Raw genomic sequence first — 13,080 nt, 5'->3', positions numbered from 1 at the left:
GTAAATGTTATTATCAAGCTATATGCTAAACAATGCAAGAGAAAGGGAAATCCTTATTATAAAGGTGTTTTTTTTTCTTCAGTTATTTGAGAGCTTAATGGCCATTATGCTTATATTCAGTTATTTAGTCTGTCCTCATAAGCAGATCTGCAGCAACTGAACAGAAGAAACAGGCAAAAGAATAACTAGCTGCAGGTTTCTGATCCTAAAATTGATGTTGTATTGGCAACTACAGACACCGGGATTAAAATTTCTGTGGCCTAGTATAAGTGGAAATGTATAAAATATCTGTGTCTGAGCTGGTCACCTTACCAGTTCATATCCCTTTATACATATGTCTTCCCCAATGGAGAGACAAGGAGATCTTTAGTGGAAAATGCATCTCATCCAGTGGTAGAAAACTAATTATTTTTCTCTGTAAAGAAGACTAGGTGACATGCTTGGACTTAAATACTGAATTTCTTCTACACCTAAAGTTAGGACTCGAGAGATTTTGACCAGCTAGAGAGAATGGATGCTCAAAGCTGTTTATTCATTTCGTCTTAAATGCCACTGGATTTCTGAAAAGAGCTTGTAATACAACCAGAAGCTAAGATTTCCCTCTACTGGACAAGTAGTTTAACCACAGTTTCAGACTCGGTATCTCACTAGCCAAATAAATTAATGTATCCTCTGCTTGTGGCACATCTTTAATAAAAGGGCACATTATGCCCCCTGATTAACACCTAACACCAAACTTGCTACTGAGAGAGGTGAGAGACGTCAGATTTTTATTTATTTTCAAAAAGATGAGGAAATTAGACCAGAGTTTTCCTCTGTGGAGGTTATTACATGAGAGGAGAACGATACTAGCAGAGATTTCAAACAGAAGGCTGAACCTATCTTAGGACTCTGAGAAGACGGGCATAGCTGCCTGCCTTCAGAAAAGCCTGGGGTGAATCTGTGTGGATGAGGTCGGGATTTCTGTTTTCAGAGTTCCTTTATATCAAGCATGCCAGCTGTCATTAAGCATCTAATTCGGTAAAGCTTGTGTACTTAGCTTCAGCAGCCCAGATCTAAGCCTTATGCTTTGGCTTTTAGCTTTTCTTCACAAAATAAGAGAAACAGGCCTTCTCTCTTTTTCAGGGATACTGTTAAAATAAACAAGGTACCAGATTCTTACAGGATCAAGTATTGAGAAAATGTGGCTGTGCAAGTATTTAAGATTTTATCATGCATCCTCGTATCCTAATGAGCTCATATTCCTGGCCTTTGAAAGCATCTATCTTTAGAGGGAAGATGAAAAAGAAAATGTCAAACCAAAATAAAAATGAAAAGATCTTCAGCCTCTTACATGGAATATATAATAACTACTTCCAATCCTGGTGTAAGATTTAGTGGCAGTTGTTAAGCTTTTTACAGTACGAGCTTAAGAGAATAGGTCTCATGTAATACCCAATTTCAAACACATTTTATATTCTCCAATATCTCTTGTCATGTTTCTGATAAAGCCTGAGGTATTAGAGAAATTCCCGAGAGGCTCATTTGGTGCCATTGCCTTCAGAGGTGCCAGGAGGTGTCTGTCTACTTTCCCTGGCTACTTTAGCTTTAAAAACTTCATTTTGCTTTCCCTGCAGTTGTAAAGTTGTTCATGTGAAATGAAGCAATCAGCACTCTGGAAGGCGATGAAACAATAGTGGCCTATTGTCCAGAAGCAGTACTTCCTACGGGGATTAAAACATGGGCTGGATGAGTTCCAGTTTGCACCTCTTGCCAATTTGTCCCTAGTGTCTTTACTGAAATAGAAGAAAGTTGGACCTGTACTGGCAGGGACAATCTAAACTCTAAGCAGCATCTATACAGTAAAATAATAAATAAATGAATAAATAAAGTCCTACAAAAATATTTTACGGTTGAAAGGCAAATATGCAGAAGTCAGGGAACACAGAACCGAGACATTTTAAATAAAACCAATTTGCCCTAATTTACATGATCTGAGGCTCCTTTTTAATAGTATTCAATCAGTCAATGAGAAGAAAGGTTGACACCTCATCCATGTCGAGTTATTCAGTCTCTTCTACAAAATGCAGAATAAAATAGACAACTTTGAATTTTAAGTTTGTATTTTAAACACCTGATTGTACTTTTCAATTACTAAAAGATACATTCTCAGTATTTCAATAAATGAAGATTTATGAAGTGTACAGCTGAAACGGCTCAGAACTAATGAGATTTTTTTTGAAAGTTAGTTTCCTCATGTTTTTTCAAAGTATTATTAGCAAGAGCTTTCTCCTGTAAATGTCCACTCAGTGCTTCAGAGAATCTAATCTCCTGATTATATGAAGATATAATGCTATTTAAAAATATTTTCTGACACCCATCACAATGTTTTCACTGACAGATTAGAAAACTTTGACAAAGATTAAAATTATTTTCTCAGAGTCATACAAAAACTGACAGAAAGGTGAATTTCATATTCAAAGTCCCAAGCTAATCTTCTGCCTACCGAAGATCATGAACTTGCAGCAAATATTTTTCTAATCACAAATTTATGTAACCTTCACTTCACAATACACTGGATTGGAAGTGGCCCACTGGTTTTGTACTTTGAAACACTACTTCCCATTCAGCATTACGATGGAAAACATTGGCAGATGGTGCAGTTAATACTGTCAAAAATATGGGTATCAGAAAATTCATTTTAGTGTGGCTCCATAAACACTATTTGGGCAGTGGTGCTTAAACAGGAGCATTGTCCTCATGCTTTAAGAAGCTTGGTAAATACACTGTTAAAAGAGGCTGCACCTGTGTAATACCAGGTATCACCAACTGCTGTATTACTAAACACCATTAGAGGGATGCATTCATGACAACTTTTATACATGGCAGTGCAGAGGATAACTGTGAGCACAACATGCTGCAGAACACTTCTGAAAGCCAGCTGCCTACTGACAGGGATTGCATTACCCACCACGGGGAAAGGTGGATAAAACACCCTAGCGCTGGAGCTTGGTTGTTACTGAATGCCTGAACTTAACTTCTCTGAGGTGTTTCTTCTTGTGCAAAGTACCAGTCTGGCTCCCCGCATTCCTGACTGCTGTCTTCCAGTGCCATCACTGAATCCAGGAGATTTCATACGCCACTCTATCGCACAGGACTCTTGGAGAGATTGTGTGCCTCACCTAGACAGAAAGTAGGGAAGGCAGCAAGCAGGGGTGCATCAGGAGGAATAACGGGCCACCAAAAGGGAAAGGGAAGAAGTCTAGTGAGAGGTGGAGTTACACAAGAATGAAATGGTCCGAGTCCTTTGCCATTCCATTTTACAGACTAAGGTGAAAGAGGATTTCTGTAACCATAAAATCCATATCCCTACATAAGAATCACCACCTACTTGACACTACACATCTTTTAAAAACAATGTATAATTTTGTTTGAATTGCAGAGATCTTGACCACTGTATTTCTCATTGGAAAAGGATCACAACATAATAAAGGAAAGCTGACAGGAAAGCTGACAGCAGACAAGGAAGCAGCTAGAAAAGCACCATGAGAGGTATGTTACTCCCCTCTGCAAAGACGTCACTCAATCCACCAGAATATGCAACTAAAGAGGTCCAATTAGCCAATAATAATAATAATAATAATAAAAAGGTACAAAGCAGAAAGATGGATGGTGGGAGACCCCCAATGGACAGATCCTGATAACAAAAGTTATGAATAAACAGTTAATGAAAAATGTATATGAAGGGACAGACTGTGTCACTTATGCCATGGTAAACCCAAAGAGCTTTGCAATATGACCAACAGTGCACTGTCAGAAACCAAGCAGCGTGAAGGTGCCCTCTGTGCTGTGCAAACAACCCCAAGATCCAGCCAAAGCCACCGCTAAGCGTGACAAGGAAAGGGATGAAACTTGGGAGTATTGGCAAGTGAACTTTTCCAAATTGCCTTGACAAGGATCATATCAATAACTCCTGGTGCTGGTGGGCACATCCACGGGATGGTCTTCCCATGCCAAACTAGGGATACTGAAAAGGCTTTGCTGAAAGAAAAAAAATCCCTCATTTTAGAATCTCCTCAGACAACAGACCTCACTTTATATGAAAAGTGGTTCCAGGAGTACTGAGAACGGTACACATTAGGGGGGTCTTAAATATTCCCTGGGGACCGCAAGGACAAGTAGAAAGAATGAATCAAACACTGAAAAAGCAGTTAACTAAAATTCATCAGGAAGTTCAACTGAAACGGCTGGAGGCCCTATCTTTGTTGGGCTTTGTTGGGAGTTAGGATTGTCCCCAGAGCTAGGGAAAAAGTTAGCCCCTTTGAGCTGTTATATAGCAAACCCTACCATGTAAACGAATTGGTGATAGAAGGGAGTCAAATGCATGTAAGGGAGGAAGGCTGGATGAGACAATATTTGCTGTCTTTGTCTGCTGTGTTGTCCTTTCTTCATAGATATGTACAGGAGCGACTACTGGTTCGACTGGATGTACTGGTGCATCCATTCCGACCTGGACATCAGGTACTGATCTGAACGTGGAAAGATGAGACTCCAAAGGAAAAGTGGAAAAGATCTTACGCTGTCTTGCTCCACACCCACAATGCAATCAAAGTGGAAGGGATCAAACTGGATTTGATACACCTGCATAAAAGCAGCAGCACCACAAAGGGAGAAGTGAGACATAACCGTCAGAAGAAGGAGCACAAAAGACTTTGTGGCAAGTTGAACCAGCTGAGGACTGGAAACTGCTGTTTAAAAGGACAAAATGATTTTTATTCCAGTTATATTTTCCATAGTGGGACTGACCTACAGTTCCAGTACTTGGACAGAGAATTCTATAGTTCAGTTAGCTTTAAACTAAATCCATTTTGCAAATATGTCATCTTATTGGGTGTGCACCCATGTACCTGTCTTGGAAAATGAGGGAAGTCCCACGTGTGCTGTACCGCTCACTGTGAATAAGAGAGACGTGTGGCAATTAACAAACTCGAACACTGATAGTATCTCTTCTCTATCAGTTTCCCTCTCTCCCCATGTATCCTACTGAAAGGGAAAATCTGTCACATATATACTCAGTTAAGAGGACCAATACGAAGCATGCCACCCAGGGATCATATGTAGGTTCCCGAAATTTGACCAGACAATGTAAAAGTGTTATTACAGTTGAAAATACCAATTACAAAATCGTAAGAAATTACAGAAAGAGAAGCAGGTCTATCAGCCTCCGCTGGTGGATAGCCCCAGGAGGAGTGTATTGGCTCTGCCCACAGCACATAAAGTAATTCAACATGGAAGGTACGGGGCCAGTGCCCTGGGAGCCTTGGTTACCTGTTAGACTCCATGACCACTCAGACATAAGGGGCTGGGTAAGATCACAGGCTGTCTTTATAACACCTTGGGAAAAAATGAGAAATTTATAATCCCCTTTCAGACAGAAATTTCCAGTTTCATGCTTTGTGGAAGGCTTTCTCCCCTCACTGGGAAGAACAGAACTTGAGAGGGCGATAATAAGTACTTCTGCAACACTAGAAGTTATAAGCAATGCCACCACCAATGTGCTTCATCAAATGCAAACAGAAATAACAGAGGTTTCCCAAACAGCCCTGGGAAATCTTCTTGCCTTAAGCACACTACCTGCAGCTCAGGGAGGTGTCTGTGTTGTGATAAACCACAGCTGCTGTGTCTATGTGAGTGAGCAGCAGCAGCTTCAAACAGACGTTAAGCAAATCTGGCAAGCATCCCGTTTGTTTCAAGTGTCTCAGGATGCAGCCATTAATGGACTAGATTTCTGCTGGCTCGTGTCATGATTACCAAACATTCTGCCGTTTAAAAAAAAAAATAATAATAATAATAATTATATATACAAAAAACAAAACAAAACAAAACAAAACAAAAAACTCTTTTTACTTCTTATATTAATTGTAGCTACGCTAGTCATATGTAGTTGTGCCTTGCGGTGTACACCTAGCTCTCTGAACTCATGTATTTGGGTCCTCGCTACGAGAAGGACATCGAGGCCCTGGAGCGTGTCCAGCAAAGGGCTACAAAACTAGTGAGGGGCCTGGAACCCAAGTCCTGTGAGGAACTGCTGGGGTTGTTTAGTCTGGAGAAGAGGAGGCTCAGGGGAAATCTTACTGCTCTCTACAGCTACCTGACAGGAAGGCGTGGGGAGCTGGGGGTCGGCCTCTTCTCACAGGTGACTAGTGACAGGACCAGAGGGAATGGCCTCAAGTTGCACCAGGGAAGGATAAGGTTGGAAATGAGCAGACATTTCTTCTCAGAAGGAGCAGTCCGGCGTTGGAGCCGGTTGCCCGGGGAGGTGGTGGCCTCACCGTCCCTGGGGGTGTTCCAGGAAAGGTTGGACGTGGTGCTTAGGGACATGGCTTAGTGGGTGACACTGGCGGTAGGGCGATGGTTGGACCAGATGACCTCGGAGGGCTTTTCCAGCCTTAACGGTGCCACGATTCTATGCAAGGGCCGGGAACCACCGGGCCCCGCCCCAGGGCTCCCGGAGCCCCGGGGGAAGCCCCGGGGTGGCGCTGCAGCAGACCCCGCCCCCAGCGGCGGCGCCGAGCCGAAGCGGGCCGTGCATGCGCAGTGCCACCGCCTCCCTCCCCCGGGACGGAACCATCTGCAGGGGAACGGGGGGAGCAGCGCAACGCCCCCGCGCCGCACCCGGCGCGCTTCGCTTGGCTCATTCCCGGCCCCTCACCGGGGCCGCTGCGCCTGCGCGGCGGGGCGTGACGTCATCGGTGCGCGCCGGAAGCGTCCGGCGCCGGCTGCGGCGCGCGGGAGGCGCGGAGGCAGGAGCGGCCGCCATGACGTCCGCGCTGGAGGGCTACATCAACCGCATCCGGGGGGCTGCGGGGGGCCGGGGGGCTGTGGGAGCCCCGCTTCTGTTGAGCGGGCTTTAATCGGAACGGCCCGGCAGTGCGGGGGTGAAGCGAGGCCGTTCGGGTGTGGGGTCGCCAGAGGGGGGCGGCCGGGCCGCCGGGGGGGTGCGAGCGGCAGGCCGGGCTCGTCACCGAGCTGTTGGTGGCGTTGGTGCGTGGGGCGCTTGTCACAGAAAGCGTTAGTAGTGCTGCTTCGGGCGTCTCTACGAGTTTCCTTAACGAGCTGCCAGGTACTGTCGCAGTAATAACTTCTGATGGAAGAATGATTGTGGTGAGGCTTCAATTTTTTCACATCTTGTTTTACCCCCACAGCGCCTCGCCTGTCGGCTTTGTCCGTTGCAAGACTCGTACCCGCAAACACGCTAGCTCTTTGCCAAATAGCCGTTTCTGCACCAGAAAGTGCGTTTCTTGTTTGGTCAGCTGTTTGGTTCCTCTCTAAAACGTCCTCCTCGTTCAGCAAGCTCTTCACCTTTCATGTTAGAAGCACTTCTTCGTGCAGCTACAGAACAAATCAGCCTGTAATACTAAGAAATTGTAGTGGGATTCTGTTTAAGCGTGAAAAGCTGAGAACTGGCAAACAGTTCTATGTCAGACTGTCTAATGTTTTGGTTTTGTTGTTTCTGTGTTATTTATTTTCTTGTATGCCTTTTCCTCCCCTATTTTTATCCTTTCCTATTTTCAGTTTCACTTAGCAGTGTGATCATTGCACAAGGACTGAATCTTCCTGTCTGTCTGCATTAGCTTAGAGCGGCCTCTGGAAAGGGGAAGCAGTATTTTTAGTAAAAATGTAATAGCTTCACCAGAAATCATAAAGTGCCAGAACGGTTTGGGTTGGAAGGGACCTTAAAGCCCACCCAGTTCCGACCCCTCTGCCACGGGCAGGGACACCTCCCAGCAGACCAGGCTGCCCAAAGCCCCACCCAGCCTGGCCTTGAGCACCTCCAGGGATCCGCAGCTTCTCTGTGCCAGTGCCTCACCACCCTCTGAGTAAAGAATTTCTTCCTTATATCTAATCTAAACCTACCCTCGTTTAGTTTAAAGCCATCCCCCCTTGTCCAGTCACTACACTCCCTGACAAAGAGTCTCTCCCAAGTTTCCCTGCAGGCCCCTGGAAGGCCCCTGTAAGATCTGCCCGGAGCTTTCTTTTCTCCAGGCTGAACATTAACTCCCTCAGCCTGTCTTCATAGGAGAGGTGCTCCAGCCTCTCTGATCCTCCTTGTGGGCCTCCTCTGGACCTGTTCCAACAGGCTCATGTCCTTGCTCCAGAGCTGCACACAGTGCCCCAGGTGGGGTCTCACAAGAGCAGAGGGGCAGAATCGCCTCCTCGCCCTGCTGGCCACGCTGCTGTTGGTGCAGCCCTGGACACGGCTGGCTTTCTGCACTGCACGCGCACCTTGCTGCCTCATGTCGAGCTTCTCATCAACCAACACCCCCAGGCCATTTCCTCGGGGCTGCTCTCAGTCCCTTCTCTGCCCAGCCTGTGTTTGTGCTTGGCATTGCCCTGACCTAGGTGCAGAACCTTGCCCTTGGCCTTGAACTCCATGAGGTTTGCACAGCCCCACCTCTCAAACCTGTCCAGGTCCCTCCGGATGGCAACCCCTTCCCTCCAGCGTGTCTGGCTGGAAGCTGGTTAACTTTGTGATACGATGCAAGATACTGTTACTGCAAAGGCTCAGTGTATGGAATGGAATAGGAGATGAAAAAATGCTTAGGAGTTAAAATGAGGAGGAGAAGGAGAAAACAATTATTCTCTCTCTATATATATTATTTGCATAGTGAGTTTAAATTTCTTAGTTAATGATAAATTACGCGTATCAATTGTGTTTCCATTTTCCACAACTCTTGTTGAAGTAGCACAGAAATTTTTCCTTTTGTGTGTTTTGCATTTTTGTTGAGTAATGTTGTGGAACCAAGCTAACCTCCTTTAAAGAGACGTCACTTAAAATCGCGTATTAAAAATGGATTCAGTACCGGTTAGTTGAAGAATCCAACTTCAATGTTCCTTGGCTTTATTTTTCTCCTTTCACTTCCAGATATTTCACTATAAGGAAGAAAAAAAGTAGTGAAGAAATAGTGAAATTATCTGTTTAGAGGACATCGTTGGCATGAGGGAAACTTTGTTTTTTGTAATACTAAATAATGTAGCTGTTAGCACGGCCACACAGTAAACTGAGATACCTTTTCCTGAAATTAATTACCGTTTTCCAAGTTTTGTTCTCCAGCTGTTTGTGTTTAAACCTCGCAGGAAGACCCAAGCAGAGCAGCTGCTCTCCAGTGCCTCAGTATTGCCCCTTTGCTATTTAAGATATAATTGGGAGCAGGGATGTAAATTTAAAAGTCAGTTGGAGTGCCTTAAGTTTGTGTGCTTTTTTCTTTTTTCTCTTAGGGAACCCTCAAAGGTTTTGATCAGACCATTAACTTGATTTTGGATGAGAGCCATGAGCGAGTGTTCAGTTCTTCACAAGGAGTTGAGCAAGTAGTGCTGGGATTGTACATTGTACGAGGTGATAATGTGTAAGTCGAGTAATTTTGTGTTTGATTCAGTTAAAAAGAAAGTATGCACGTCTGTATATTTACGCGCACGTGTTTGTATGTACGTCCGCAGTTGTGTCTGCATACGTCTGGATCTTACGTCCTTGTATGGGTGTGTAGCAGCGCTGAGAGGGAGCTATCAGAGCTGAGGCACATTGAGCAGTAAAATAGCTGCTGCTGTTGCCGAAGTGCCTGCATTTTGTAGTTCAGGTGGTGTTAGCCTGGAGTTCCTGAGCTCTGAGTTAACCGGGTCGCGTCCTGATAGCAGTGTGGGAAAAGGGCTGGTGCCAAGGTCAGCATTTGCCTTTCTTGAGTCTAGGCGTCTGTGTGTGGGCTGTGTATTGCAGCCTGAGAACGGCAGGGTCTGTCGAGAGAGAAAAAGAAGAATGAACAAGTGGCACAACAGAGCTTGTGTGTAGGAGGTCAGTGATGTGGTGTACAAGGTTAACTTTAATGGGATATTTTTAGGCTGGCTAAGGGAGAGTTAAGATGCGATGTGCGCAGAGCACACTTGATAATCTGGAAAATGCTGGAAGGTTCTGGCTGACAATGTTAGAACTGGGCAGTCAAAGCTGGTGTAGTAACAGATCAAGGTGGCAGTTGATACTTGATGTCAAAAGATACGACAGAATGAGAGCAAAACCCACTAAATGCAGAGCTGATGTGCCAGAGAGATGGGGAGGTTGCAAGAGCAGTGGAAAGAAGGCCTGGTAAACGGGCCTGCTAGGAAGATGAATTTTGCAGCCGCTTTCTGAAACATGGCAAAAAGTGAGTTCTGTTTTTTTACCACAACCAGGAAGAGCAGTGACCAACACGTGAGTCTGGATAGGACTTTTAATTGTCTGATTTCAACAGATAGTTCTAGGGAATGGCAAGACTTGGGTTTATAGCTGGATGCGTTTATCTGACATCATTGAGAAAGCATTATTTTACAAGGTCTTCATTGCTTTTGACGTAATCTTTTCAGCAAAAATAAATGAAAGAAGCAATTTGAGAAATGAACAAAGGTAGGGCTAAAGATGCTGCTCTAACAAAACCAAATCTTTTTTTTTTTTTTTTTACCACTTCATTTTTTCACCAGACCAGGCTGCTGTGTTACTCAAATATTCTTAAAACATTATTTCATAGAAAATACTCTGTGTTTTTTGTAAACTTAACAAATTCAGAAACATACTCACTAGAAGGGATAATTCTGTATTCCTGCAATTCCTGACACGCTGACCTTCAGCATTCTTATTAGGAGGAGGGAGTGGGAAGCAGCCAAGTAACAGCAACGTGAAAAAAAGGCATCTCTGAGAAGGCAGAGAATCTGTTGAAAAGGAAAATGAACAGTCAAGGGACAAAATGTTTGTAGGTATTTCAGTGTTAAAGATGCGTGCTAGCATCTTGGAGAGGGTATGCACCATAAATCAGAAAAGCTCAGTGTGCTTCAACAGCAGGTAAAGATTGTTAGGAGGAAGACAGCTTCAGTTTTAGAAGCATTTGTTGAAATAGGAAAAATAAAAAAACTGTAGTACTAGTCAGCTGTGTGTAAAGCAGTAGTAAAGATTGTGAAGAAAAGCTGGTTAAAGAGATAAACCTCTTAAATACGTGTGTTTTTATGCTATCCGAAGCAGAAGTTAGGTTTCATGCTGGTCCATCCTTGCACATTCAGTTAGCGTAAGCAGTGTACGTTTGTGTTGTCAAAGCTGCCGGCACAGTGAGGATCTAATCAGTGGTGGAACTAAGAAAGCTGCTCAGCTGCCAGGCTTCTGTTTCAAGGCAAGTCAAATTCCTCGGTCTGCACTGATAATCACGGGAACCGAGGCGCCTGTACTGGGATGTCTTACTCTCGAACTCAGTGCTACCCTCATCTCTAGCAACTTCTTCATAACTGCCGATTCACCAGGGAGAAAGACTGCTGGGGATTACTGGAAAGAAAATTAAAACAGCCAGCAGCATGTCATTGCGTAAACGCTTGGTATACTGCTGTGGTCAAGAGGGATGCAGCAGGAAAATGCCCAAAGAGCAGAAGGCAGAATAGCTAGAGGTGCAAAATGTTGTCAGTCGAGGAAAGTCTGAACAGGGAGGGGCTTTTTGGGTTGGACAGGGCACAGCGATAGAGGTGACTGATTGCTGTGAAGTCAGGAATGGTATAAGGAGAGGGGGGGATGCCATCAAAATTTGAAGTTCAACTGATAGAGCTCTACAATTAAATTTCAAAAATAAAAACAGACTTGGCTTTCCTGGTTTGTATCTGGGGATCTTAACAAATGGTGGCCTGTGTTTCTTTTTTTGCAGTGCTGTCATTGGTGAGATTGATGAAGAGACAGATTCAGCTCTTGATTTGGGGAACATTCGAGCAGAACCTTTAAATTCAGTTGTGCATTGAAAAGAAGAAAATGCACAGGGACTTTGTAAATCTTTGATTGTACAGACCTATTTAACAACGTTGACAGTTTTTACAAATCGTGTGTAACTTTAGTCACCAGTTTTTTATTATGAATATGTTGTAGTTTCGCGTGTAAATTAAAGTTTCTACGTTTTACTAAAGATTTTTTCATTGAATTTACTTTGGATTTTCATGCTGGACAATTTCACTCTAAATTGTGTTGGTAAATTCAAGCGGTATCAGTGGCAGTCCTGACGTGGTGTGTAAGGACTTGCTGAGGTAGAGAACTCGTTCCTGAAGGTAAACCAAAGCTTTTTTGTGTAACAGTGAGCGACCTCAGCTCTTGCATTCACTCTGTCTGGACCTGTGAAACTGTGTGTACGGGATGGAGGCTACAGTGTAGAGTTTAAAGGTAAGATGTGTCTCCAACTCCCAGGCTGCCCTAAATGTACTTGTTAGGGCATTCTTTGAGAGAGTGAGAAAGATTAGTTTAAACTCTTTCAGAAAAAGGATACTTGGGAGAACTGGCAGCACAAAGCCCAAGTACAGGCTGACATGCTCTGCGTTGTCAAACTGAACCCTCTCCAGTGAGGAAGGCAAAAAATGGCCCGCTCACACGTCTGGTTAGCATTGTGGACAGCAACTCAGCCCTGTAAGAAGGAGCCTGCTCAGAAGCAGACTTCTGCCTAAAAACTGAAAACTGGCAGCTGTGGAGTTGGGTTACCTTCATGCTTAGATCTCGGCAACGCTAAGCTGCTTTTTAATTTTTGGCTTACATTCGAATTTGAATTTCTGTTTCAACGTCAGATTTTACTTCAATTTGATGCTGTTGGTTTTGGTCTGGAGTTGACCAAAGCCTGTACTGGGTGTGTTGGTGAAGGAAGCAAGGCCAGGAGATATAGCCAGAAGGGGGTTCCTGAAATGAAAGCTAGGGCCCAATATATTTCTAAACACTTGTAAAAGATGACTATAGCCGTGTAAACTTGTGGGCACTCTGTAGCGGATAGCTAGCTCCCTGCAAGTATATGGCAGAGAGAAAGCACTGAAGAAAGCTGTATTTGATGCAGAAGGCTGAATTGTAACCAGTCCGGAACAGTGTTTTTTATTAAATCAAAGCTCTATTGCATAGAAGTTAAAAAGTAGGTTGCCAGTGAAAGTTACTTAATAACTTCTTAAGTTATAAATTTTCATAAAATGAATCAGCGGCAAAAATAAATAGGATTGAAGCCAGAAAGTGGGCATAGAAAATTGGCCTTGTATTCGTTACTCTAAAAAGAGAGCTAGAGAATGTTAGTCCCCGGAGGA

The 13,080-nt window shown here is 44.0% G+C and overlaps 1 protein-coding gene across 1 annotated transcript; it reads left to right on the top strand.

Moving 5' to 3' along the window:
• Positions 1-6,687: 6,687 nt before the first annotated feature.
• LOC118158793 (U6 snRNA-associated Sm-like protein LSm8) lies at positions 6,688-11,936 on the top strand. Its single transcript, XM_035313475.1, has 4 exons — positions 6,688-6,828; positions 7,103-7,143; positions 9,259-9,386; positions 11,685-11,936. The coding sequence occupies exons 1-4, from the start codon at positions 6,798-6,800 to the stop codon at positions 11,773-11,775; spliced, it is 291 nt and encodes a 96-aa protein (XP_035169366.1). The 5' UTR covers positions 6,688-6,797; the 3' UTR covers positions 11,776-11,936.
• The last annotated feature ends 1,144 nt before the right edge of the window (positions 11,937-13,080 follow it).

The sequence above is a fragment of the Oxyura jamaicensis genome, chromosome 1 (genome assembly GCF_011077185.1).
Source record: "Oxyura jamaicensis isolate SHBP4307 breed ruddy duck chromosome 1, BPBGC_Ojam_1.0, whole genome shotgun sequence".
Classification (NCBI taxonomy): domain Eukaryota; kingdom Metazoa; phylum Chordata; class Aves; order Anseriformes; family Anatidae; genus Oxyura; species Oxyura jamaicensis.
The sequence above is the reverse complement of the archived record's forward strand: the minus strand, read 5'-3'. Positions and strand labels throughout refer to the sequence as shown.